We start from the raw sequence: 25,061 nt of genomic DNA, 5'->3' as shown, positions 1-25,061 counted from the left end.
GGTGACCAATGAGCTAAGATAAGGCGGGGATTTGCCTAGAAGAGATTTATAGATGACCTGGAGCCAGTGGGTTTGGCGACGAATATGTAGTGAGGGCCAGCCAACGAGAGCATACAGGTCACAATGGTGGGTAGTATATGGGGCTTTGGTGACAAAACAGATGGCACTGTGATAGACTACATCCAATTTGCTGAGTAGAGTGTTGGAAGCTATTTTGTAAATTACATCGCCAAAGTCAAGGATCGGTAGGATAGTCAGTTTTACGAGGGCATGTTTGGCAGCATGAGTGAAGGAGGCTTTGTTGCGAAATAGGAAGCTGATTCTAGATTTAACTTTGGATTGGAGATGCTTAATGTGAGTCTGGAAGGAGAGTTTACGGTCTAACAAGACACCTAGGTATTTGTAGTTGTCCACAAGTCAGACCCGCCGAGAGTAGTGATTCTAGTCGGGCGGGCGGGTGCAAGCAGCGTTCGATTGAAGAGCATGCATTTAGTTTTACTAGCGTTTAAGAGCAGTTGGAGGCCACGGAAGGAGTGTTGTATGGCATTGAAGCTAGTTTGGAGGTTTGTTAACACAGTGTCCAATGAAGGGCCAGATGTATACAAAATGGTGTCGTCTGCGTAGAGGTAGATCTGAGAGTCACCAGCAGCAAGAGCGACATCATTGATATACACAGAGAATAGAGTCGGCCCGAGAATTGAACCCTGTGGCATCCCCATAGAGACTGCCAGAGGTCCAGACAACAGGCCCTCCGATTTGACACATTGAACTCTATCTGAGAAGTAGTTGGTGAACCAGGCGAGGCAGTCATTTGAGAAACCAAGGCTATTTAGTCTGCCAATAAGAATGCGGTTATTGACAGAGTCAAAAGCCTTGGCCAGGTTGATAAAGACGGCTGCACAGTACTTTTTTTTTTATCGATCGCGGTTATAATATCGTTTAGGATCTTGAGCGTGGCTGAGGTGCACCCATGACCAGCTTGGAAACCAGATTGCATAGCGGAGAAGGTACGGTGGGATTCGAAATGGTCGGTGATCTTTTTGTTAACTTGGCTTTCAAATACTTTCTAAAGGCAGGGCAGGATGGATATAGGTCTGTAACAGTTTGGATCTAGAGTGTCACCCCCTTTGAAGAGGGGGATGACCGCGGCAGCTTTCCAATCTCTGGGGATCTCAGACGATACGAAAGAGAGGTTGAACAGGCTAGTAATAGGGGTTGCAAGAATTTCCGCAGCTAATTTTAGAAAGAAAGGGTCCAGATTGTCTAGCCCAGCTGATTTGTAGGGGTCCAGGGGGGGGGGGGGGGGGGCATGGGCAAGTTGCAGCGGAGGGTGCAGAGCTGGTGGCCGGGGTAGGGGTAGCCAGGTGGAAAGCATGGCCAGCCGTAGCAAAATGCTTCTTGAAATTCTCGATTATCGTAGATTTATCGGTGGTGACAATGTTTCCTAGCCTCAGTGCAGTGGGTAGCTGGGAGGAGGTGCTCTTATTCTCCATGGACTTTACAGTGTCCCAAAACTTTTTGGAGTTAGTGCTACAGGATACAAATTTCAGTTTGAAAAAGCTAACCTTTGCTTTCCTAACTGATTGTGTATATTGGTTCCTGACTTCCCTGAAAAGTTGCATATCGCGGGGGCTGTTCGATGCTAATGCAGTACGCCACAGGATGTTTTTGTGCTGGTCAAGGGCAGTTAAGTCTGGGGTGAACCAGGGGCTATATCTGTTCTTAGTTCTGAATTTTTTGAATGGGTCATGCTTATTTAAGATGGAGAGGAAAGCCCTTTTGAAGAACATCCAGGCATCCTCTACTGACGGAATGAGGTCAATATCCATTCACGATACCCGGGCCAGGTCAATTAGAAACACTGAGCCAATCACGGCACAACTAGAGAACATTACCAACCCCTACGCCCAGTATTTTCAACTGGCTGCCCCACCACCACAGAAAGCACTGAGCTAGCCTGAAACAGCTGCCTTACTCAAGAAAGCAAAAAAGAGATAATGTTTGTATGTGGCTTTATTAACTCAATGATTTATTTTATTTTACATTGTTTGCAAACTGATATGTGACAAGTATTAATGCTATTTTTTAATTTTAGTAAAAAATGTGGGGGCTCTGCCCCACCTGCCCTGAATGACGGGTCGCAACTGATAGTAACCATCATAAAGAAGTAATCTTGGAGTCACGTGATGATATGGTGTGTGGTCCTCCCACTATTACTCGGGAAATCATGCAGTTTATTAGGCTATAGATGAAATAAGTTATGATGAACTTCACAGAAACATTAATGTGTTGGACATTCCAAATGGTTTGTATAGTCAACTTACACACAACATTGACACACACACTTACCCCTCCAGACATGCCACCAGGGGTCTTTTCACAGTCCCCAGGTCCAGAACAAATTCAAGGAAACGTACAGTATTATACAGAGCCATGAGTGCATGGAACTCCCTTCCATCTTATATAGCGCAAGTGAACAGCAAACCTGGTTTCAAAAAACAAATAAAGCAACACCTCATGGCACAACACCTCTCCCCCATGTGACCAAATTGTTGTGTGTATGTACTGACATGTATGTGTAACTGATAGATGCACACACACACACACACTACATGTTGTTTTTAAATGTAAATTGTGAAGTATTTTTTCTGTAATGTCTTTTTCGTTATATGTTGAAACCCAATAAGACTAGCTGTCACCATTGGTGTCTGCTAATGGGGATCCTAATAAATCAAATCAAAAACAGGGTGGTGAATGTGCAAGGTGATGAGCTTGATGCTCTTTTCCAATAAATATCGAGGGTCTTATTCTGGTGACATGATGATCGAAGCTTGGCTCCTGTTTGAAAAATACAAATAATATCGCTCTTATCCATAATAAACTCATAATGTGGTAGCATACGCACTGTATCTGTGAGCTGTTGGCTAGAGACCAGATTGGGCACATTTTCTAAATAATACAACAGTTATTATGACAAAACTATCAGTAGAGTTGAAAATCCAATGGAAACCCATTTAACCTGTATTTTTAATTCGGTAGCCTACATGGGAATGTAACGGTAAAAGTTATTTGAATGTGCACTAAGTCATCACGCACAGCCTTTGATCTGCAAAAAGTCCGTTTGATAGAAACATATCTCTGGTGGGAAAATGCCCATATTGTTTTATGCAGATTTGAGAATATTCGCATGAAAATCTGTCGCATATTGGATGAAATCCTAGCTATAAATGCTCCCCCACCAGTGCCCCCCAATCGTAGAAATACAGATCCCATGACTCCACTGCTAGCTATGTTGTCGTAGTAGCCGAAGCTTGTATTAGCCTAGCTTGCGTAAATCTAACATTAACTACTAACATTTCTAACGGAGCTGTCAAACCAAACTGAGATCGAAAGTATCTAGCTACAATCCATATACAAGTATCGGAATGACCATTTCCTGTTTGATATGCATTTCCTGTTGCGAAATAGCTAGCGGGTCGTGGCAGCCAGCTAGCCGTTAGCTAATTGTAGCTAGCTAGATGCTGTATTATAGTAGGCCTGGAAATAATCATTATTTGCTGAAAGACATTGAATATGGAAGGATCGTGTAACATTGGCACGTTGCACCGAGTATATATTGCAACGGACATATTTTTTAGAGGATAACCTTAGCTACATGAAATGTCATAAACTAGCCGCGGAGGTGGAGGGACCCACAACCCCCTGAACAGCTGCTCTGATGGAGAAATGTCCTCCTCCAAGACGATAGCAAGTGTAATACTGCACAAGGTTTAGCAGAATTATTTTAGTCTGCTATCTTGTCTCTATATCTAGTCTGTCAAGCAAATAGGAGACTGGTCATTCGGGGATAGCTATCTCATCATTGACTAAGTAGCTAGCTAACTGCTGCCAGTGCTGGTGAAGAAATCACTGCTGTTTTGGCATCTGCAAACAACAAGACTGGCTGTGTCAGACAAACCTTCGGCCTTGTCCAGAAATATAAGGTTAATTTGCGAAACTGACACAACTGGAAACAAGGACATTTGAGCAGTCTGTATCGTTTTGATTGAAGTGAGGATAATTTTTCCTGATCATCGAGATCTAACTGATAACTATCATGAGGAAGTTCTTTGATTCATCTCGTCGGGAGTTGGTCAGTTCTGGACCTGGTTCTGGAGGGGGTAACAGTGGATCCAGCCATGCAGGTGGCAATTTAATTGGACGTTCATGTACTATTGGGCGGCACCAAGTCACTATTGAAGAAACAGTGGCCGAAGGTGAGATGTAGGAATTGATGCTTGTCTTTTGGAAACAATGTTTTGATGTCCATGTTGACTGAGAACATGTCATGTGACATTTCAGTCAGACAGCAAACTGCAACAATGTTTCAGTATGGATCAGTCATTACCAGTCAGGTAGCTGCTGCACTAACTATGGAATTATGGAATTCAGTTATGCTCAAGCGAGAGGCAGGCATAGGTTTCAGAGTGATATGGCTACAGTATGCCATTGGTAGAGACATACTGTTGTGTCAACTTTCCACATTATGTAATCCTATTCCTGACACTCCTACAGTGGCTTGCGAAAGTATTCAACCCCTTGGCATTTTGTTGCCTGACAACCTGGAATTAAAATATACAGTTTCCCAGTCCCTGCTGTTGAAAAACGGGATGGTGTTCTCGGGGTGATGAGAGGTGTTGGGTTTGCGCCAGACATTTTCCTTGATGGCCAAAAAGCTCAATGTTAGTCTCATCTGACCAGAGTACCTTCTTCCATATGTTTGGGGAGTCTCCCACATGCCTTTTGGCGAACACCAAACGTTTTTGCTTATTTATTTCTTTAAGCAATGGCTTTTTTTCTGGCCACTCTTCCTTAAAGCCCAGCTCTGTGGAGTGTACGGCTTAAAGTGGTCCTATGGACAGATACTCCAATCTCCGCTGTGGAGCTTTGCAGCTCCTTCAGGGTTATCTTTGGTCTCTTTGTTGCCTCTCTGATTAATGCCCTCCTTGCCTGGTCCGTGAGTTTTGGTGGGCGGCCCTCTCTTGGCAGGTTTGTTGTGGTGCCATATTCTTTCCATTTTTTAGTAATGGATTGAATGGTGCTCCGTGGGATGTTCAAAGTTTCAGATTTTTTTATAACCCAACCCTGATCTATACTTCTCCACAACTTTGTCCCTGACCTGTTTGGAGAGCTCCTTGGTCTTCATGGTGCCGCTTGCTTGGTGGTGTTGCAAACTCTGGGGCCTTTCAGAACAGGTGTATATATATTGAGATCATGTGACACACAGATTGCACACAGGTGCAATTTAACTAATTATGTGACTTCTGAAGGTAATTGGTTGCACCAGATCTTATTTAGGGGCATTCATAGCAAAGGGGGTAAATACATATGCACGCACCACTTTTCCGTTATTAATTTTTTATAATTTTTTTCTTCACTTCACCAATTTGGACTATTTTGTGTATGTCCATTACATGAAATCCAAATAAAAATCCATTTAAATTACAGGTTGTAATGCAACAAAATAGGAAAAACTATTTTACTACTTTTGACACACCCAGCCCAATGACCATTTCACTGTAGATGGGTAAGCCATGGTGCCATGCTGTTTGTAGTGTGGCTTTCATGGCAGCAGTTTTGAGGATCAAGTGTGTGGCTGCTGCAAGAGATGACAAGTCATATCAGTCAAATGACTGACAGCTCTATCATTGTTAGAACAGCAGCTTCATTTGGTACATTTGTTGGCTGGAAATCTCCTTACGTATGAGGCACTGATTAAATGGGTGTCTGTTTTGGGTGTTGTATGATTTATTAAAATGTGTGACCTTGGACACGAGAAGAGGCTCGCTAGGAATGATAGCTCATTTTCAGGTACTGAAGAGCAGTGAGAGAGATGTCTGGGGTGTCTAAGTATTTTTACTCTTAAACAAAAGTCCATTGGGAACATTAAACCTGGTATTTTTTTCATTTTGACAACCTAATACCATGCAGATCAAGTTGCTGATCGTTTGATATCACTCAGGTAATTGGTAGTGAAGTCCAAAGAACCTGAAGATAATTGTACATTTACATTTTAGTCATTTAGCAGACGCTCTTATCCAGAGCGACTTACAGTAGTGAGTGCCTACATTTTGTTACTTGTCCCCCGCAAGCACCATGCTACTCCAACTGAGCCACACAGGACCATAATGCCTTGATGTGAGGAAGTGATGTGACATTAATCCCTGACTCCCTGTGCAAATTGTGCAGTGGTGACAAATCACCTCTCAAAACAGTATATTTTTGTCATTAAGCATCTGTCTTGGGTTCAATTCCATGTAAATTTAGTCAATCCTTTAAATGAATTAATGAAAGAATAGAAAAATAAATTGGCCTAGTCTTTGAAAATGGCAAATGCATAACCTAGCCTAAATAAACACAATCATATACATAAAAATAAATGGCACATGTCAATTCTCAAATTGACCCCGACCCCTGTTACCACATAACACTATCATTTTGTATCATACACCTGAATGAAAGGTAATACACCTGTCACTCTATATCCCCAGGTGAGTATGTGTGTATGTGCGTGTTAATGTGAGTGTGTGAGAGAGGGACGGATGTTGCATGCTTGAGAAATTGCAGTGTGCATTATCCTGCACAGTAGAGTCATTCATGTGGATTGTGTTCACTGGTAGGGTAATGATGTAGCCCTGACATCTTGTAAAATTACTATACTTTGCACAGCCTTCTTAAAGACTGCAATTTTGCTCTAACAACCTCGGTTCATGACGACAATAATGTTCCTATCACTTTCTCACATTCAACGCTTTTGTTGACGAGTAAGGCAAATTGCATCTCATGATTTCTGCCTATTCTGTCCATCATTCTAGTCTGAAACATGCTGAATAGAAACAGTCTTTAAAGACTGTCTTGCATATTGTTGAAGTAGCCTATCCCTGCCACAGTTTTAGCTCAGCAACTCCCATGGCAATATTGTATAGATCTACATAGTACACTGCAATTTCAACACATTGAAATTCAACACCATTATGGTATAATATGTAGGTTATCAACATTGAGTTACCGTGAATTCCATGCTAAGACAGTTAGGCTAGATATACTGTAAGCCTACAGTTGCCCTGGGGCAATGCCATCATTGTGGATGCTTCAGTTGCACTAAAAATACTACTAGCCTACTACTACTACTACTACTGCTGCTGCTACTACTGCTGCTGCTACTACTACCACTAGACTACTACTACTACTACTACTAGACTACTACTACTGCTGCTACTGCTGCTGCTGCTACTACTACTACTACTACTACTACTACTAATGCTGCTGCTACTACTACTACTAGACTACTACTAATACTAATACTACTACTGCTGCTGCTGCTGCTACTGCTGCTGCTGCTACCACTACTACCACTACTACTACTAGCCTACTACTAGCCTACTACTTCTGAGCTACAATCACTAAAGGCTTCTATCTCTCTACTATTTATAATGCAGTCACTACTATACTAGCCTCAGTTTTTCAACACTAGCCTCTCACAATTTAAATGTAAAAACTTCTTCCACTAACATATAAAAAGTCATACCATTTTTCTTCAAGAAAAATGACCCTTTGTAATATAAATAGTTTTTAGCACAGAGTGATGTTGCCTACATTCCCAACCTCTTTTACATTTTTTATTTAACCTATATTTTATCAGGGAGTCATACTGAGACCAAGGTATCTTTTACAGATGATCCCTGAATTACGTAAATTACAGTAAATACACACATCAATATAAATACAAAATGCAAGCAGATCTTGACACCTGAATACACTTGAAAGTGATTTGTTCATGACCTGAAATATCTCTTATATTCTATTACTTCAGACTTCCAATGGTTGCTTACCTCCAAACACTGAACTTTTAATTTGGTCTCATTCTCTCTCTTTCTCACAGGGGGGTTTGCCATTGTGTTCCTGGTACGAACCAGCCAGGGGCTCCGCTGTGCCCTCAAGAGGATGTATGTCAACAATGAGCACGACCTGCAGGTGTGCAAGCGAGAGATCCAGATTATGGTGAGTTGCTGTGGCATTACCCCATGGCGTGCTTGAAAAGGGAGCTATTCTGTCTAGTACTCTCCTTTGCTCAAATGAAAACACATGCACGACACGCATACAGGCAGCCCTACAAACTCTGCAGCACCTTATTTATCAGCAACAATGATTTGCAACCAAATTTTCCTCAGGAGACAAGTTTGAATTTCAGTGGCATGATAATGTTCACTCTGTCTTTTAATGTAATCTGGGTGTCCATGTACTCTCGCAGAAGGACCTGGTCGGCCATAAGAACATTGTTGGCTATCTGGACTCTAGTATCACCACTTGTGGAGGAGGAGATGTGTGGGAAGTGCTCATCCTCATGGACTACTGTAAAGGTGAGTGCTTACTGAAGGATCTGTGTTCAATCAAGTGTGGTTGAGTCCTCAAAAGTGACTATGAAAGGTAGAAATAAAGGGGGACCACTGTCACTCCACTTGTAGTCCACATGAGGGCGAGTTCTGCCTAACTATTCTGTCTATCTTCCATATAGGCCTACCCTGGTATACGGTATATCGCCCAAGCCTAGTGAGCTTCCACATCACAGCTATATAACACCATGTGAAACCTCTGAGTAAAGGCCCCTATTGTGAAGTGGTCATTTTAGATTATCAAGAGACTGATTGTCTGAGTGCAAGATAGGTGTGACCGAGTGTACCTGTTGTCTCCATTCCCAGTGTGTGTGTTCAATAATGAAACTCAGTGGTGTATCTCTGCAGGAGGCCAGGTGGTGAACCTGATGAACCAGCGTCTGCAGACAGGCTTCACCGAGGCAGAGGTTCTGCAGATCTTCTGTGATACGTGTGACGCCGTGTCTCGACTGCACCAGGGCAAGACACCCATCATCCACAGGGACCTTAAGGTACGGGGGAGGCCAGATGTAGGATCTTAATTTGATCACCCTGTTGCAGGAAATGTACAACTTAGTGGATTTGAGGCATAAAAAGGCATCTAAAGTTTGCAATTTCCACTTTGAAATTTCAGAATTCCCTTACGAAAAATGTATCAATCAATTAATTATAATTCACATAAAAATTCAAATTTCCTGTTGCTGCAGGATTATTTTCCTGCTGTAGCAAACTGGCTCAAATCCTCTCCTGTGTTTTCTCCCACCTCCCTTCTCTGTACTCACCCACTCTCTCTTCTCATCTTCTTCTTGGCTTAGTCTTGCTGTTATATAGGCAAGCTGTTACCGGTATTCATATATGCCATTCAGCAGACACTTTTTTAAATTCATTTCACATTATATATATTTTTTTAATAGCAGCCATTACATGACTCATATTTTATCGTTCTCTGCCTCTGTTAGACTCTTCTTCTCCTTTGTGTCTCTGCAGGTGGAGAACATCCTGTTACATGATAAGGGTCACTACGTGCTGTGTGACTTCGGAAGCGCCACCAATAAGTTCCAGAACCCACAGACCGAAGGAGTGCCAGTAGTCGATGAGGAAATAAAGAAGTTTGTGAACCTACATGCGTACCATTTCCTGCCGTTTCATTTATTTTGAATGGTGCTTTTTTACAGCCATAGAATACCGTTTTACAGCCATAGAACACGGGGGGCCAGTATGAAAATGTATGCACTCACTAACTGTAAGTCACTCTGGATAAGAGTGTCTGCTAAATGACTAAAATGTAAATGTAATAAAGCTCATGATGTTCTTCATCTTCCTGTTTGTGACTTTGTCCCGTTCTCTCTCAGGTACACCACTCTGTCATATCGTGCCCCTGAGATGGTGAACCTCTACAATAGCAAGATTATCACTACTAAAGCTGACATATGGGTGAGTGGACCTTGTATTTTAGATCTAGGTTTCAGTTATGGTATCAGTGCCAGCTTCTGATTTGTATAGGGCTTTTTAACAATACACTTTTCAGCAATTTGTCACAGAATGCCCATGAAAATTGTATAAAATATAGATAAACTAAATGAAAACGTAAAGCAAGTCTTTGGCCAGTGGCAAGAGGAATCTCAGGTAGTTGTTACAGTAGCACATTTGAAAAGCCATATTTGTGTGGAGAAGCCTTTTCCCATCTGGTTTCTCGAGGCATTTGGATGTTTGCTCTAAATGTTATGTAAGTTAATAAGTGTGTGGTGTGTGTGTGGAGGCAGGTAGCCTAGAGGTTAAGAGCATTGGGCCAGTAACTGAAAGGTCGCTGGTTCGAATCCCCAAGCTGACTAGGTGTTGATGTGCCCTTGAGCAAGGCACTTAACCCTAATAGCTAAATGACTCAAATGTAAAATGTGTGTGTGTTCCCTCCAGGCGATGGGCTGTTTGCTGTATAAGCTGTGCTACTTCACTCTACCCTTCGGGGAGAGCCAGGTGGCCATCTGTGATGGCAGCTTCACCATTCCTGACAATTCCCGCTACTCCTACGACCTGCACTGCCTCATCCGTCAGTATTCCACCACTCACTGTATCTGCTAGGGAAATTAGTGTAGATTCTACAATACCATTACATATTTTAGAAGTACACTATATACAGTGGGGAGAACAAGTATTTTATACACTGCCGATTTTGCAGGTTTTCCTACTTACAAAGCATGTAGAGGTCTGTCATTTTTATCATAGGTACACTTCAACTGTGAGAGACGGAATCTAAAACAAAAATCCAGAAAATCACATTGTATGATTTTTAAGTAATTAATTTGCATTTTATTGCATGACATAAGTATTTGATCACCTACCAACCAGTAAGAATTCCAGCTCTCACAGACCTGTTCGTTTTTCTCGTTACCTGTATAAAAGACACCTGTCCACACACTCAATCAAACAGACTCCAACCTCTCCACAATGGCCAAGACCAGAGAGCTGTGTAAGGACATCAGGGATAAAATTGTAGACCTGCACAAGGCTGGGATTGGCTACAGGACAATAGGCAAGCAGCTTGGTGAGAAGGCAACAACTGTTGGCGCAATTATTAGAAAATGGAAGAAGTTCAAGATGACGGTCAATCTCCCTCGGTCTGGGGCTCCATGCAAGTTCTCACCTCGTGGGGCATCAATGATCATGAGGAAGGTGAGGGATCAGCCCAGAACTACTCGGCAGGACCTGGTCAATGACCTGAAGAGAGCTGGGATCACAGTCTCAAAGAAAACCATTAGTAACACACTACGCTGTCATGGATTAAAATCCTGCAGCGCACGCAAGGTCCCCCTGCTCAAGCCAGCGCATGTCCAGGCCCGTCTGAAGTTTGCCAATGACCATCTGGATGATCCAGAGGAGGAATGGGAGAAGGTCATGTGGTCTGATGAGACAAAAATAGAGCTTTTTGGTCTAAACTCCACTCGCCGTGTTTGGAGGAAGAAGAAGGATGAGTTCAACCCCAAGAACACCATCCCAACCGTGAAGCATGGAGGTGGAAACATCATTCTTTGGGGATGCTTTTCTGCAAAGGGGACAGGACGACTGCACCGTATTGAGGGGAGGATGGATGGGGCCATGTATCGCGAGATCTTGGCCAACAACCTCCTTCCCTCAGTAAGAGCATTGAAGATGGGTCGTGGCTGGGTCTTCCAGCATGACAACGACCGAAACACACAGCCAGGGCAACTTAAGGAGTGGCTCCGTAAGAAGCATCTCAAGGTCCTGGAGTGGCCTAGCCAGTCTCCAGACCTGAACCCAATAGAACATCTTTGGAGGGAGCTGAAAGTCTGTATTGCCCAGCGACAGCCCCGAAACCTGAAGGATCTGGAGAAGGTCTGTATGGAGGAGTGGGCCAAAATCCCTGCTGCAGTGTGTGCAAACCTGTTCAAGACCTACAGGAAACGTATGATCTCTGTAATTGCAAACAAAGGTTTCTGTACCAAATATTAAGTTCTGCTTTTCTGATTTATCAAATACTTATGTCATGCAATAAAATGCAAATTAATTACTTAAAAATCATACAATGTCATTTTCTGGATTTTTGTTTTAGATTCCGTCTCTCACAGTTGAAGTGTACCTATGATAAAAATTACAGACCTCTACATGCTTCGTAAGTAGGAAAACCTGCAAAATCGGCAGTGTATCAAATACTTGTTCTCCCCACTGTATACAAAACTATGTGGACACCCCTTCAAATTAGTGGATTCGGCTATTTCAGCCACGGCTGTTGCTGACAGGTGTATCAAATCAAGCACACAGCCAAGCAATCTCCATAGACAAACATTGGCAGTAGAATGGCCTTACTGAAGAGCTCAGTGACTTTCAACGTGGTACCGTCATAGGATGCCTCCTTTCCAAGAAGTCAGTTTGTACAATTTTTGCCCTGCTAGAGCTGCTCCGGTCAACTGTAAGTGCTGTTATTGTGAAGTGGAAACGTCTAGGAGCAACAACAGCTCAGCTGCAAAGTGGTAGGCAACACAAGCTCACAGAACGGGACCGCCGAGTGCTGAATCGAGTAGCGTGTAAAAATCGTCTGTCCTCTGTTGCAACACTCACTACCGAGTTCCAAACTGCATCTGGAAGCAACGTCAGCATAAGAACTGTTCGTGAAATGGGTTTCCATGGCCGAGCAGCCACACACAAGCCTAAGATCACCATGCCCAATGCCAAGCGTTGGCTGGAGTGGTGTAAAGCTCGCCGCCATTGGAGCAGTGGAAACACGTTCTCTGGAGTGATGAATCACGCTTTCCCATCTGGCAGTACGATGGACGAATCTGGGTTTGGCGGATGCCAGGAGAATGCTACCTCCCCCAATGCATAGTGCCAACTGTAAAGTTTGGTGGATGAATGAATAATGGTCTGGGGCTGTTTTTCATGGTTCGGGCTAGGCCCCTTAGTTCCAGTGAAGGGAAATCTTAACGCTACAGCATACAATGACATTCTAGACGATTCTGTGCTTCCAACTTTGTGGCAACAGTTTGGGGAAGGCCCTTTCCTGTTTCAGCATGACAATGCCCCCATGCACAAAGCGAGGTCTATACAGAAATGGTTTGTCGAGATCGGTGTGGAAGAACTTGACTGGCCTGCACAGAGCCCTGACCTCAACCCCATCGAACACCTTTGGGATGAGTTGGAACACCGACTGCGAGCCTGGCCTAATCGCCCAACATCAGTGCCCGACCTCACTAATGATATTGTGGCTGAATGGAAGCAAGTCCCCGCAGCAATGTTCCAACATCTAGTGGAAAGCTTTCCCAGAAGAGTGGAGGCTGTTATAGCAGCAAAGGGGGGGACCAATTTCATATTAATGCCCATGATTTTGGAATGAGATGTTCGACAAGCAGGTGTCCACATGCTTTTGGACATGTGGTGTATATAGTATCAGTCCTGTACAACATGTTACCTCCTCATCTAACCATGCTTAAGCTACAGGTTGTGGGTTAGGCAGTGTGTTGCTCTTGTCTCTTCTGGTGTGGTTTGATTGGTCTCTCACGTTTTCTCTCACATTTCCACCTCCTCCTCCACCTCTCCTTCTCATTCTGTTGGTGTTTGTCAGGGTACATGCTGGAGCCCGACCCTGACAAAAGACCTGACATCTACCAGGTGTCCTACTTTGCTTTTAAACAGGCTCGCCGTGATTGCCCTGTTCAGAATGTGAAGGTCAGTCTTTCTCTGCTCTGGGGTCAGTCTACACTGAGTGTACAAAACATTAGGAACACCTTCCTAATATTGAGTTGCACCCCCTTTTGGCCTCAGATCAGCCTCAGTTCATTGGGGGCATGGACTATACAAGGTGTCGAACGCATTCCACAGGGATGCAGGCCCATGTTGACTCCAATGCTTCCCACAGTTGTGTCAAGTTGGCTGGATGTCCTTTGGGTGGTGGACCATTCTTGATACACATGGGAAACTGTTGAGCGTGTAAAACCCAGCTGCGTTGCAGTTCTTGACACACAAACCGGTGCGCCTGGCACCTACTACTATACCCCGTTCAAAGGCACTTAAATCTTTTGTCTTGCCCATTCACCCTCTGAATGGCACACATACACAATCCATGTCTCAATTGTCTCAAGGCTTAGAAATCCTTGTTTAACTTGTCTCCTCCCCTTCATCTACACTGATTGAAGTGGATTTAACAAGTGACATCAGTAAGGGATCATAGCTTTCACCTTGTCAGTCTATGTCATGGAAAGAGCAGGTGTCCTTCATGTTTTGTACACTCAGTGTATGTGGGTCAGTCTATCTCTGTGCTGGGGTGTCTCTCTCTAGTGTGTCCTGTACTGTATGTTTCAGTCTCTCTCTGTTCTGGGAACAGTCTGTGGATTGGTCTCTCTTGGGCTCAGGGCCAGATCTACCAATGTTCTATTCAATCCATGCCTGAAGTTACTGAATGTGCTTGTCATATGGATCCATTCCCTCACAAATATGAATTTACAATACTTTTGTCTCTAATCTACCCCCATATAGAACTCTCCAATTCCTGCTCAACTCCCTGAGCCAATCAAAGCCAGCGAGGCTGCTGCAGCGAAGAAGAGCCAGAGCCAGACACAGAGTAAGGCCAGGTAAGTCTGTGGTGTTTGTCATACAGGAGGCTGCCTGAGTAATCTTCTGGTTGTTGTTGTTATACACACCAGTATTGAAGCCTGTATCCTACGTTTTTGTCAGTTGTGTGTTCTCTGTTCTGCTTTAACATCATTCATAAGGTAATTTCATACCATTGACATGTTGATCAACAATTCTCACCTTTGACCCCCAGACTGACAGACCCCATCCCCACCACTGAGACCTCCATCACTCCCCGGCAGAGGCCCAAAGCGGGCCATGCCCCACCCAGCGCTGGAATCCTACCCATCCAGCCGGCTGCCCTCACCCCTCGCAAACGGGCCAACCTCCCTGCCGGGGGGGCCCTTCCTCTAGGTATGTACCCACCCTCACTCTGCCACTCTGTCACTCTGCCTATGTACTGCAACTAGGCTAACAGTGGTTTTATTTAGAGGCATGTTACAGTGCCTTCAGAAAGTATTCACACCCCTTGACTTTTTCCACATTTTGTTGTTACAAAGTAGGATTAAAATGGATTTAATTGTCATTTTTGTCAATGATCTACACAAAATACTGTGTAATGTCAAAGTGGAAGAAAAATTCTAACATTTGTAAAAATGAATGAAAAATAAATTATCTTCATCAAGTGTTCAACCCATGTTAGAATCACCTTTGGCAGCGATTACAGCTGTGAGTCTTTCTGGGTAAGTCTCTAAGAGCTTTCCACACCTGGATTGTGCAATATTTGCCCATTATTCTTTTCAAAATTCTTCAAGCTCTGTCAAATTGGCTATTGATCATTGCTAGACAACCATTTTCAGGTCTTGCCATAGATTTTCAAGCAGATTTAAGTAAAAACTGTAACTCGGCCACTAAGGAACATTCATTGTGTTCTTGGTAAGCAACTCCAGTGTAGATTTGACCTTGTGTTTTAGGTTATTGTCCTGCTGAAAGGTGAATTAACCTCCCAGTGTCTGGTGGAAAGCATACTGAACCAGATTTTCCTCTAGGATCTTGCCTGTGCTTAGCTCCATTCCGTTTCTTTTTTATCCTGAAAAACTCCCCAGTCCTTAACGATTACAAGCATACCCAAAACTTGATGCAGCACCACTATGCTTGAAAATATGTAGTGGTACTCAGTAATGTTGTATTGGATTTGCCCCAAACATAACACTTTGTACTCCTGAACTTATTTAGGCTTGCCATAACAAAGGGGTTGAATACTTATTGACTCAAGACATTCAGCTTTTCTTTTTTAATTAATTTGTAAAAACTTAATTCCACTGACATTATGGGGTATTGTGTGTAGGCCAGTGACAAAATAAATCGCAAATTAATCCATTTTAAATTCAGGCTGTAACACAACAAAATGTGGAAAAAGTCAAGGGGTGTGAATACTTTCTGAAGGCACTGTAGCTACTCAAGAGATAAACAAAAGTGACTGAGGTAGGTTCTCTACCCTAATGGCAGAAGCTAAGTTGGAGAAAATGGAAGTAAATAAAGATGGCGGACAGTGGGTAATAGCCATGATAAATAAATATCTGCCTAAGTGGGCATGTACCCAAAGAAGCTAGTTAGCTAACATAGAGCTGGACCTGCACTGACCTAAAACAGTTGTTTCCCCCCCCTTTTTCAGTAACTCAAATAAATGCCTCTTTGGGTGAAAACTGTTCAGAACATTCTGCCAAATTTGGTTGAATTATTTCACAAATTAGATCTTAGTTATATTTAGTCAAACATTATAGGCTCTCTTAAAAAACTAATAGCTGGTTTGCTTAGTCTGTCTCTCAACAGTCTAATCTAATGAGGTCTTGCCAGAGATGTACAGTACAAGCCAAACGTTTTGACACACCTACTCATTTAAGGGTTTTTCTTAATTTTTTATTTACAATTTTCTACATTGTATTATTCTACAATGTAGAAAATAGTAAAAATAGAGAAAAACCCTTGAATGAGTAGGTGTGTCCAAACTTTTGACTGGTACTGTATATAGCATGCAATATATTTTCCTAGTTTCATGGCTTGTATAGTAACCATATTCTGTACTCCTTACAGGAGTGAATTTAAACCTTGCCCAGCAAGCAGCAGCCCTCCAATCACAGAAGGCACAGACCACGGCTCCGCCTAAGCCAGCGACCGGCCAATCACATAACCCTCCCAGTGAGGCCACACCCCAGCTGGGTAGAAAGCCCCAGTCTGGTGCTCAGCAGAAGCAGGTAAACTCAGGCAGCAACCTAACACCCAAACCCACAGCCATACCACCCTGCATCCCACTGCTGGCTTCTCTCTGAAGCTAAGCAGGGTTGGGTCTGGTCGATCTTTGGATGGGAGACCAGGGGCTGTTTGTATCATGCGTCTCAGAACAGAATAGGATTGCTTATCTAGGATCAGGTGTCCATGGTGTAATCTTATTAATTGTGATCTAAAAGGAAAAACTGATCCTAAATCAGCACTCCTACTCTGAGAATCAACCACAGATACTGTTGGAAGATTTCTAATTGGCATGATTCAACATCTACACTGTGATAGCTGTAAGCTTTCTGGTGCAAAAATAACTGCCATCACCTGGTGGGTGCTTACAGGTTGGTGGTGGTGGATGACGTGTCTTCTGAGCATCTGGAAGCTTTTAATGAATCTAATCAATTACAGTACAAAACACTGAACATTATTTTGAAAGATTTAAGTGGGTTAATATAATTATGGTTAATTGCAACAACAAAAAACCTTTTCTAAAGAAAATGTTCCTCTTTACCCTCTAAGGGGTCTGAAAAAATGTAGCTAATTTATTTCATAGGATTTTGTCGCTTAGTGACAAAGATCCACTTATACCAGCTGTAACTTGCCATCTGTAAGACAAGCTCCTGCTCAGGGTTGGGTTATTGTAACTTGCCATCTGTAAGACAAGCTGCTGCTCAGGGTTGGGTTATTGTAACTTGCCATCTGTAAGACAAGCTGCTGCTCAGGGTTGGGTTATTGTAACTTGCCATCTGTAAGACAAGCTGCTGCTCAGGGTTGGGTTATTGTAACTTGCCATCTGTAAGACAAGCTGCTGCTCAGGGTTGGGTTATTGTAACTTGCCATCTGTAAGACAAGCTGCTGCTCAGGGTTGGGTTATTGTAACTTGCCATCTGTAAGACAAGCTCCTGCTCAGGGTTGGGTTATTGTAACTTGCCATCTGTAAGACAAGCTGCTGCTCAGGGTTGAGTTATTGTTCAGCTGACCTTTGCATAGACTGTCATCATGGAACAAGCTTAGATAAGTAGGTTATTGAAGTGCAGGAAACTCTTGACCAAACAGAGAAGAAGTGTGCATTCGGGAGGAAATTGGATGAAAAAAAAACGTTACCATACAATTGCACTCCATTATATTTTCCTGGGATTACATTTTTTACAGTCTCCTCTCCTATAGCAACAATGGTTCCTTAGTTTTCAGGTAGGTAAGACAGTTTTACGGTATACCGGTATATAATTCTGTGTGAAAAAGTGAAATGTTATGCAGGTGAACCCATGATAACAGTCACGTGCATTCTTAGTGGCACACTGTGTTGTCTGTGTGTGAAGCAGCTTTGCCTTCGTTGTCTCGTTTTTTTGACGCCTTGTGCTGTCGTCCGTCTTTGTGTGGTAGCCAGGGCAGCTGCAGCAGCAGCCAATCGCAACAGTGGGAGGAGTCCCACCTGTGCAGACCAAGGCGGAGGCCCCAAGCACCCCCCAACAGGCCATGCCTCCCCTGGTGGCCAGTCCCAACCCCCAGCAGGCCCAGGCCCCGTCCAGCCAAGCCCCACCCAAAGCCCCAGCACGTCGTAAGCAGGCCAGCCAGAGCCAAGCCCAGCAGCAGCCATCCGCTCAGCCTACTCCAGCCCAATCTCCGGCTGCACAGCAGCCTACAGCTCGGCAGCAACCAGTTCCTCAACAACCAGTTGCCCAGCAACCAGTAGCCCAGCCAGAAGCGGCCCAGCAGCCACCTGTCAAGACCCAGTCCACCCCTGCCGAGACCAGTCACAACACAGCTGAGACTGAGACGGTAACATACCTGCAGCCTGTGTCTGACAGCTGCTCCCTGAGCTGACAGACACACTCAAAGCTTGCTTGAAAGTGACATCAGACCATCCATTGTTCCACCCAGCCATCCATCGTCAAGCCAATGCCATCAGCCTTCATCATTTTGCTGTCTTTTCAGTTTTGTTCGTTAGTGTTGTTCTCTCAGTAACTTGAAAAACCCTGCAACATTGTGAACGTATGAATGACCCTCATTTCTGTGTGATAGACTTTTGTTTTGTTTGACCCTTTCTGTCCGTTTTTACTTTAATTATTTTAATTATTTTACTTTGTTTGCCTCATTTTCTTTAGTGTTGTATGTATTTGTATTTGGCATTGAAAGTTAATAGTTAGTGAGTGTTATTGGGATTTGTTATACTTTCTCTCTCTCTCCGTCCCTCCAGACTTCTCTTCTTGGTCTGTCCAAGACTCCGCACCATTCGCCAAAGGCTGCAGAGCGCGCCCCGAGCGACATTACCCAGAATGCAGTCGGTGGGCTTCCTGGAAGTGACTCCAGCCAACTACTGCAAGAGAACACAGCAGAGGATGGCCTCAACCAGTTAATGTAAGAAATGCAGAAATGACATCATCACCTGAAATATCAGCCTTAGTTAAATATGTCTAGTTTTCAATGTGTAATAAAAAGCATGAGCTGGCGCACACCCAGAGAAAATTATTTTGTGTAGAGGTGCTGACTAATGGCGAATAAACTATAAGCTAAAAAAAAAAGTCACACACTCTATATATATATATATATATAGTGTGTGACTCATAGGTACACTTCAACTGTGAGAGACGGAATCTAAAACAAAAATCCAGAAAATCAAATTGTATGATTTTTAAGTAATTAATTAGCATTTTATTGCATGAAATAAGTATTTGACACATCAGAAAAGCAGAACTTAATATTTGGTACAGAAACCTTTGTTTGCAATTACAGAGATCATACGTTTCCTGTAGGTCTTGACTAGGTTTGCACACACTGCAGCAGGGATTTTGGCCCACTCCTCCATACAGACCTTCTCCAGATCCTTCAGGTTTCGGGGCTGTCGCTGGGCAATACAGACTTTCAGCTCCCTCCAAAGATGTTCTATTGGGTTCAGGTCTGGAGACTGGCTAGGCCACTCCAGGACCTTGAGATGCTTCTTAAGGAGCCACTCCTTAGTTGCCCTGGCTGTGTGTTTCGGGTCGTTGTCATGCTGGAAGACCCAGCCACGACCCATCTTCAATGCTCTTACTGAGGGAAGGAGGTTGTTGGCCAAGATCTCGCGATACATGGCCCCATCCATCCTCCCCTCAATACGGTGCAGTCGTCCTGTCCCCTTTGCAGAAAAGCATCCCCAAAGAATGATGTTTCCACCTCCATGCTTCACGGTTGGGATGGTGTTCTTGGGGTTGTACTCATCCTTCTTCTTCCTCCAAACACGGAGAGTGGAGTTTAGACCAAAAAGCTCTATTTTTGTCTCATCAGACCACATGACCTTCTCCAATTCCTGCTCTGGATCATCCAGATGGTCATTGGCAAACTTCAGACGGGCCTGGACATGCGCTGGCTTGAGCAGGGGGACCTTGCGTGTGCTGCAGGATTTTAATCCATGACGGCGTAGTGTGTTACTAATGGTTTTCTTTGAGACTGTGGTCCCAGCTCTCTTCAGGTCATTGACCAGGTCCTGCCGTGTAGTTCTGGGCTGATCCCTCATCTTCCTCATGATCATTGATGCCCCACAAGGTGAGATCTTGCATGGAGCCCCAGACCGAGGGTGATTGACCGTCATCTTGAACTTCTTCCATTTTCTAATAACTGCGCCAACAGTTGTTGCCTTCTCACCAAGCTGCTTGCCTATTGGCCTGTAGCCCGTCCCAGCCTTGTGCAGATCTACAATTTTATCCCTGATGTCCTTACACAGCTCTCTGGTCTTGGCCATTGTGGAGAGGTTGGAGTCTGTTTGATTGAGTGTGTGGACAGGTGTCTTTTATACAGGTAACGAGTTCAAACAGGTGCAGTTAATACAGGTAATGAGTGGAGAACAGGAGGGCTTCTTAAAGAAAAACTAACAGGTCTGTGAGAGCCGGAATTCTTACTGGTTGGTAGGTGATCAAATACTTATGTCATGCAATAAAATGCAAATTAATTACTGAAAATCATACAATGTGATTTTCTGGATTTTTGTTTTAGATTCAGTCTCTCACAGTTGAAGTGTACCTATGATAAAAATGACAGACCTCTACATGCTTTGTAAGTAGGAAAACCTGCAAAATCGGCAGTGTATCAAATACTTGTTCTCCCCACTGTGTGTATATATATATATGAGTGTGCGACTCTTTATTTATTTTTTATATATATAACTCCCAGTAATTTATTAGGTAAACCACCAAAGTTTCGGCATCACTGTGCCTTCTTCAGTGTGGAACAACAAGTTGACCTGTTCCGGCATTTGTGTGTTTTTCCAGATCTGTCGGTACAACTCCACCCAATTCCACCCGGTCCCTTCAGCAGAGTGTGTGTGAACCAGCCCAAGACGGCAACTTTGCTGCCTTTGCCCCTTCACCTGCCTCTGTCCCTGGCCCTGCCACCGGCTCCCCCACGCAGCCTACTTGGAACCCTTTTGGTGATGATGACTTCTCCAATCTCAATGCAGAGCAACTGATTAACAAAGACCTGGTTGATGAACAGGCAGATGGTAAGGCTGCACGCACAACATAATACCATGTGTTCTCAATTCTAAGAGATAGGAGCTAAAAATACACCCTTAGACCTAATTTCTAACATATCCTCTGCTGTAATAGTATTTCCAATCAGATAAAGCTGTATCATTCACTTTGACCTTTATCGCTATTAGACGTGGCTGCAGAAGCAGAGGTGGAGACTGCCCCCACAGAGAATCTGATACCTGGCCTGCTAGAGGTCTCCTCCCCTGTGGAAACAGCCCCCCAACCTGCTGGTGAGACCCTTCTCAACTCCATCACTCATAGTGGTTCAGTCCCATCTGGCTCAGTCGGTAGAGCATGGTGCTTGCAACACCAAGGGTCATGGGTTCAATTCCCACTGGGGCCACCCATACGTAAAATGTATGCATGCATGACTAAGTCACTTTGGATTGAAGTGTCTGCAAAATTGCATATATTAATATTATATTATTAATATTATATGAATCTCCCTACTATATATCTTTCAGATATTCCCATAGCTCCCTTTCCTTTGTTCTTTCTATAGCAATCACATCCTCCATTCTCCATTACAATCATCTCCAGTGACACACCCATAGAAATCCTATAATACACTATTCTATATGTCATTCTATGGATATAAGGGAAGGAAACTCTGCCGCTACTCCGCTCTCCAACCAAGGTGCGTGAACTGAGGAGCAACTGAAATTAAGAGAAAAGTCAGCAACTCTTGCAGGACAGTAGAAGTTAATAAAAGTGCTTATTTATTCCTGCTGAGTGAATGGGCCTCTGTGACCTCATCTGTGGCAATCTGAACACTAAGCTCAGCATAAATTCCTTTCTGAAAGCTTTCATTAACTCTGCATGCTCAAAATCCCTAGCTAGCCATTTAATGGGATGTCTTCACTGAATAACTTACCAAGAAAACACTGTGTCTTTGCCTTGAACTATCCATGCCCAATCATCTCTACAGATGCAGATGGACAACATGCCATGCTTTGTGCATCTCTGCAGTGTTCGTTAGTCTGTCTGTTTTGTTGTCTTTTCTCTGCTGTACTAGTAGAACAATCTGAAGACATCCTTGGACTGGATACAGGAGAGTCTTTCTTGACTGTTCAGGTCCCTTTCAGCGCCCTAGCACTCTCAGACACTCCAGGTAAGGTTGTGTCCCTTTCTATTTGTAAAAGCACACTCCAAATCACTTACCCACATAGAGTATCAACATGACATACTGAGATGCTGGCTATTGTCAACAGGAAGACCAGAATTAGGGTGCATTCGTAAATCCACGCTGGCAATCTACTCCGAGTTCAGAGCACTCTGGTTTGAGAGTGCCAGAGTGCAGAATAACTGATGAATTTACAAAGACATGTCGTGCTTGTTGTTTTGACAGGTGCCAGTAAACATCAGGCTAAAGAACAAACGCACCCTTGGATCCACACACAATTAATCATGGCAACGTTTGGCTGTTTTACTAAGTGGTTGTCAAAAAACATTCCAAGCCTAATTTTCTTTTAACTAAGCCACAAATAGAGCCCAAAATAATGCAGTATTTCAAGTTGTGAAATGTGGGATATTGCTCTAAGAAAGCTAAAGTACTGGTAGTCATGTTGCTAGCAGTGATGTACAGTGCTCTCTTTCCCCAGTTAAAGGGGCTAGAGTGGACTTGTGCTGTGCATTGGTCCATGACTCAACTGTAAGTACAGAGTGGAGAGGCAGGAAGAGAGCAGTTGTGTGCATGTGTTGTATTGGGAGATGACCTGGTGTGCAGAGTGGTCTTTAGAGGGAACCCCAGATAGTGGATGTAGCTACTAGCTAGCGCTCTCTGTGTGACTGTTATTCATCTGGTGTGAAAATAACATTTAGGGTTTGGTGGCTGTGTGAACAAACATCTCGATGTAGGCAAGTTATTCCTTGTCATGTTTTGGGAGTACAAATTCTAAACTCTTGTTAACTGGCCTGTTGGAATGTGATGTAAAGAAAGAGTAACTTTTCTTCAAAGTGACTGGTTCCTCGGCCAACAGTTTCTCTGCTTGAGATTAACCTTTCATTCTTCTGTAGGGTGATATTCTTTCCTCTATTTAGCTATATTCTAATGTGTCTGTCTCAGCTTCTTTGACCTAATATGTCATTCTTTAGCCATTCTGTTATCATCTTTGTCTTATCCATCTGTAATTCATTAATTTATCCCCAACCGCTTTTCTTTATCTTCTCAATTTTTACATTCCCTCCATCTCTGTTTTGTTTAAGCTACTGGTACGTACATTGTTATTTATATGTTTTTAGTTGCATTTCTTTATCAATATCATTGATTACAAAACCCTTGAAAGCTAATATAAAAGTCAATAGCTTCATTAAACAATTGAAAACCGTTCCAGTTCCCAAGGCTCCTATTGATGGAAATAATATCAATGTTGATCATGTAAATACCATGGCAGGTTGTCTCCATGGGGGCTCTCAATCACTTCTGACTGGAATAGCTGCACTTGATAAACAATCATTACGTCTCAGCCATATCAGGTTATTTGGAGCTAGGATACACTATTGGCCAGTAAATATCAATTAATCAACAATGTTTCATGTTGGCTCCCCATGAACTGCAGTGCTACCTCTTACACCATACTAGGAAACGGCCCTTAACGACATGGGTGGGTTGAGTGGTTATAGTTGTAGTACATTAGCCTATCTGAATAGGCCTATATGTAAGTGATAAATAAGGACGCTCTATACATTCTCTGAAAGTAATAGATGACGCAGGCTTGGAAGATGTGCAGCGGAGTCCATCCACGAAGTGCATATTAGTTCCAGAAAATTTACATTAGCCTATCTATATAGGCCTATATTTATGAACATGTAGATTATATTGTAGTCTCTATCCTTTCATCACATTATGTGCTGGAGGCTCAGCTGTAACATCATTTTCCCTCATTGAACACCCATCCTCTCACATTCCCTATAGCCTAGTTCCCTTTGCCCTCATTCCTATTCATTATTTGTCTTTCACCTTCTCCTCATCTCTCTCTTCCTTTTTTCACCCCTTTTCTCCATACTCACTCCTTAATTGCTGTTCTGGCATGACCATGTGAAATGCAGTATTTGCTAGCTAGAGTATTGCTGCCACTCACTTTTTCTTACTGTTCTTTCCTTTTTCTCGTCCTCACTCTTCTTTTCTCTCTGGGGCTGTAGAGAAGCATATTGAGGGACTGAAGTCCCCAGATACACACCTCCTGCTCCCTGATCTCCTGTCCATGGCTGATCCCTTTGGCAGAACTGTGGCGGAGGCTGTTAACGGTAAAGTTCTTTCAGTCACTCCTGGAGATTTCACTACTGTACACACTTTGTTACATTTGTTTTTCCCAATGTGAATGTTTTCCATGGAATGCTCCATGGCAATATCCTCTGTCTGCCCTCAGTTCACCCTTTCTTCCTCTGTCCCTCTCTCTGCTTCCATCTCTCCTTCTCTTCCTCTCTCTTCCTCCCCATCTCCCTCTCTGCTTCCATCTCTCCTTCTCTTCCTCTCTCTTCCTCCCCATCTCCCTCTCTCTGCTTCCATCTCTCCTTCTCTTCCTCCCCATCTCCCTCTCTCTGCTTCCATCTCTCCTTCTCTTCCTCTCTCTTCCTCCCCATCTCCCTCTCTGCTTCCATCTCTCCTTCTCTTCCTCTCTCTTCCTCCCCATCTCCCTCTCTCTGCTTCCATCTCTCCTTCTCTTCCTCCCCATCTCCCTCTCTCTGCTTCCATCTCTCCTTCTCTTCCTCTCTCTTCCTCCCCATCTCCCTCTCTGCTTCCATCTCTCCTTCTCTTCCTCTCTCTTCCTCCCCATCTCCCTCTCTCTGCTTCCATCTCTCCTTCTCTTCCTCCCCATCTCCCTCTCTCTGCTTCCATATCTCA

At 43.5% G+C, this 25,061-nt stretch overlaps 1 protein-coding gene across 1 annotated transcript in view; it reads left to right on the top strand.

Annotated features, from left to right (window-relative positions):
* The first annotated feature begins 3,490 nt into the window (after positions 1-3,490).
* Positions 3,491-25,061, top strand: part of LOC311136008 (AP2-associated protein kinase 1-like) — a 43,737-nt gene continuing 22,166 nt past the window's right edge. Inside the window, exons 1-17 of the mRNA XM_084170068.1 lie at positions 3,491-4,256; positions 7,922-8,040; positions 8,291-8,399; positions 8,781-8,923; positions 9,399-9,520; positions 9,764-9,845; positions 10,326-10,458; positions 13,486-13,589; positions 14,397-14,491; positions 14,686-14,846; positions 16,527-16,687; positions 18,096-18,491; positions 18,910-19,070; positions 20,957-21,186; positions 21,346-21,447; positions 22,233-22,328; positions 24,359-24,463. Of these exons, the coding sequence (XP_084026194.1) occupies positions 4,097-4,256; positions 7,922-8,040; positions 8,291-8,399; positions 8,781-8,923; positions 9,399-9,520; positions 9,764-9,845; positions 10,326-10,458; positions 13,486-13,589; positions 14,397-14,491; positions 14,686-14,846; positions 16,527-16,687; positions 18,096-18,491; positions 18,910-19,070; positions 20,957-21,186; positions 21,346-21,447; positions 22,233-22,328; positions 24,359-24,463 (2,479 nt within the window). The 5' untranslated portion in view covers positions 3,491-4,096. The remainder of the gene's footprint in view (positions 4,257-7,921; positions 8,041-8,290; positions 8,400-8,780; positions 8,924-9,398; positions 9,521-9,763; positions 9,846-10,325; positions 10,459-13,485; positions 13,590-14,396; positions 14,492-14,685; positions 14,847-16,526; positions 16,688-18,095; positions 18,492-18,909; positions 19,071-20,956; positions 21,187-21,345; positions 21,448-22,232; positions 22,329-24,358; positions 24,464-25,061) is intronic.

This window comes from Coregonus lavaretus (assembly GCF_964263955.1).
Source record: "Coregonus lavaretus genome assembly, chromosome: 10".
Lineage (NCBI taxonomy): Eukaryota > Metazoa > Chordata > Actinopteri > Salmoniformes > Salmonidae > Coregonus > Coregonus lavaretus.
This window is presented reverse-complemented; position numbering and strand designations above follow the sequence as displayed.